General features: G+C 39.3%; 2 protein-coding genes across 2 annotated transcripts in view; both read right to left on the reverse strand.

Moving 5' to 3' along the window:
* Positions 1–2,500, reverse strand: part of LOC149130724 (uncharacterized) — a 193,150-nt gene that overhangs the window by 66,629 nt on the left and 124,021 nt on the right. The gene's annotated exons all lie outside the window — the stretch shown is intronic.
* Positions 1–2,500, reverse strand: part of LOC106872267 (metalloprotease TIKI1) — a 70,529-nt gene that overhangs the window by 29,717 nt on the left and 38,312 nt on the right. The window contains exon 3 of the mRNA XM_089344739.1: positions 1,925–2,246. Within this exon, the coding sequence (XP_089200865.1) occupies positions 1,925–2,246 (322 nt within the window). The remainder of the gene's footprint in view (positions 1–1,924; positions 2,247–2,500) is intronic.

The following is a 2,500-nucleotide window of genomic DNA, read 5'->3' on the forward strand; positions in this document are numbered from 1 at the left end:
ATTCGCACACACACACACACACACACACACACATCTATACAAATGCATACATTCATATATATGTGTGTGTGTGTGCGTGTATATACACACATGTATATATATATATACATATATATATATATATATATATATATATATATATATATATATATATATATACAAATATATATATATATATACATTTATATATACATGTAAATATACATGCATAGAAAATGCATACATACTCACACACATACATTAACACACACACTCATACATACATACATACATACATTCATACACATACACACACGTGTACACACACAAATACACACAAACAAAACTGACTTTCTGACGTAAAATAAAATTTCATATAATGTTGTTAAGATGGAAGACCAACCACCCAAATCTGTGCTGACCCCTGAATATACCACACTGACCTCAACCAGGATTGATCCATCAGTGTAGCTATAACTAACGAGGTACTACCGAACTGGTCTGACCTTTTGACATTTCAAAACAAAAACAAAATTAGATTGAAACTGTTTTGAATGATTAATCGAGGAGGCTGTGTGGATGCTGGATTTGCTAGAAATAGCAGCCAACAACTGTGTTATGAAGAGCACATTAAGTAATGTTGTCCTAGGTAGATTATATCTGAATGAAATATGGGATCGTCATGACAGGGACATCTTTGATCATATGTCTGTTGGATCAGGACTGACCTGGGGCTAAATAACAAGGAAGGACACATAAGATAATGTAGTCCTAGAGATACCATGCCTGAATGAAACATGAAAGGGTCATAGCTGGAGCATCTGTGATCATAGAATGGCTGAATCAGGTCTGACCTGGGGTTAAACAACAAGAAATAAAGTCACATTAGATAATGTAGTCCTAGATACATTTATGTCTGAACCCACCTCAGGCAAACCAACCACAAGAAAGACTTCTTTAGCAAGTGCTAAGCGCTCCTCAATGTCTGTCACATTTGAAGTTCCGGAACCTTTGGTTTCCTGTCAACCATCCATTTATCCCATCTTGCCAGCTGTTAGTTTTGTGAAGGAATCTAGTGTCACAATCAGACAACAAAATACTTTTGATATTAATTTCTAATTGGTTGAGTATTCCATAGACACTGGTACTGTTTCTTTTTTTAAAAATTATCTCGGGCTGTATCAGTGGGCCACAATCCAGGAATGGATTACAGATGTCAATTGCAAATACATTTTATCTCGTGTACACTTCATTAAAGGCCCACCTTTTGTCTGAATATTCCTCAGACAAAGGTGTGCCTTTAATGAAATTCTCAGACAGAGTCAGTGACTTACAGTGTGTGTATGGGGGTGTCTACGAGTGTGTGTGTTTGTTATATATGTGCATGTGTGTGTGTTTGTGTGTGAGTGTCTATTTGTGTGTGTTTGAACATGTGTAAGCATTTGTGTGTGTGTGTGTGTTGGTATGAGTGTGCAAGAGTGTGTGACTTTGTATGCGTGTGAGTGTGTGTTTGAGCATATGTGTGTGTGGACTTGTGTTTGTGGATGTGTGTATGTGTATGTATGTTTGTGAGTGTGTATATGTGTTTGTGTATTTGTGTGTGTGCTTGAGCATGTGTGTGAACATGCATCAGTGTGTAACTTTGAGTGTGTGTGTGTGTGTAAGTTGGAATGGTTTGAATTACTGGTACAATGTGGACAGCAATAAGAGTGAGACAAAGAGAAAAAGGGGCAAAAAGAGAGGAAGACAGAGAGGAAGAGAGAGAGAGAGAGAGAGAGAGAGATAGAGTGAGAGGGATGGAAGTGATAAAACCATACAGAGTGGAGCATGGCTGGTGTGGTGTAACAAAATGTCCCCAATGTGAATAGGGGTAGAAACAGTGACAGGGGTAGACAACAGGTATGGTATTGGGTGCCACAGTCTGTAGAAAACTTTAAAATCTTACCTGCACCAAAGGCAAAGAAGAAACTCTGTTTCGGGTGCGTCTGTATTAAATCGACCACCCGTGTGGCCATCCTCTCGTTCCGTTTGTGTATGAGCTCATTGCGGAAGTAGCTGTCTATAGTCTTGGCTGTTTGCAGCTCGTGTGGAGGCAATGATGCATTGACCAGGCTGGGGAACTGTGACGTGTCCTGGTTGAATATGATGGAGTTGAGGTCACCACAGTTATACTGCTGTACCAGGTGGTCAGTGGTGTAGGGCATGGCGACCTTGTTTTTGCGGTAAGTCTCATGTTGACGCAGAGTTTGGTTCAGGGCAAATAACACCTGGAAATAACAAGAAATAAATAAATGAATGCATAACAACAACAACAACAACAACAACAACGATAATTTCAAAATTTAGCACAAGGCCAGCAATTTCGAGAAGCTGGTAAGTTGATTACATCATCCCCGCCCCAGTGCTCAACTGGCATTTATTTTATTGACCTCGAAAGGATGAAAGTCAAAGGCAACCTCAGCTAAATTTGATCTCAGAACATAAAGACATGAAATGTTGCGAGGAATCGGTCTGCCAGCTC

This window comes from Octopus bimaculoides, chromosome 28 (genome assembly GCF_046866305.1).
Source record: "Octopus bimaculoides isolate indiv1 chromosome 28, ASM4686630v1, whole genome shotgun sequence".
NCBI lineage: Eukaryota > Metazoa > Mollusca > Cephalopoda > Octopoda > Octopodidae > Octopus > Octopus bimaculoides.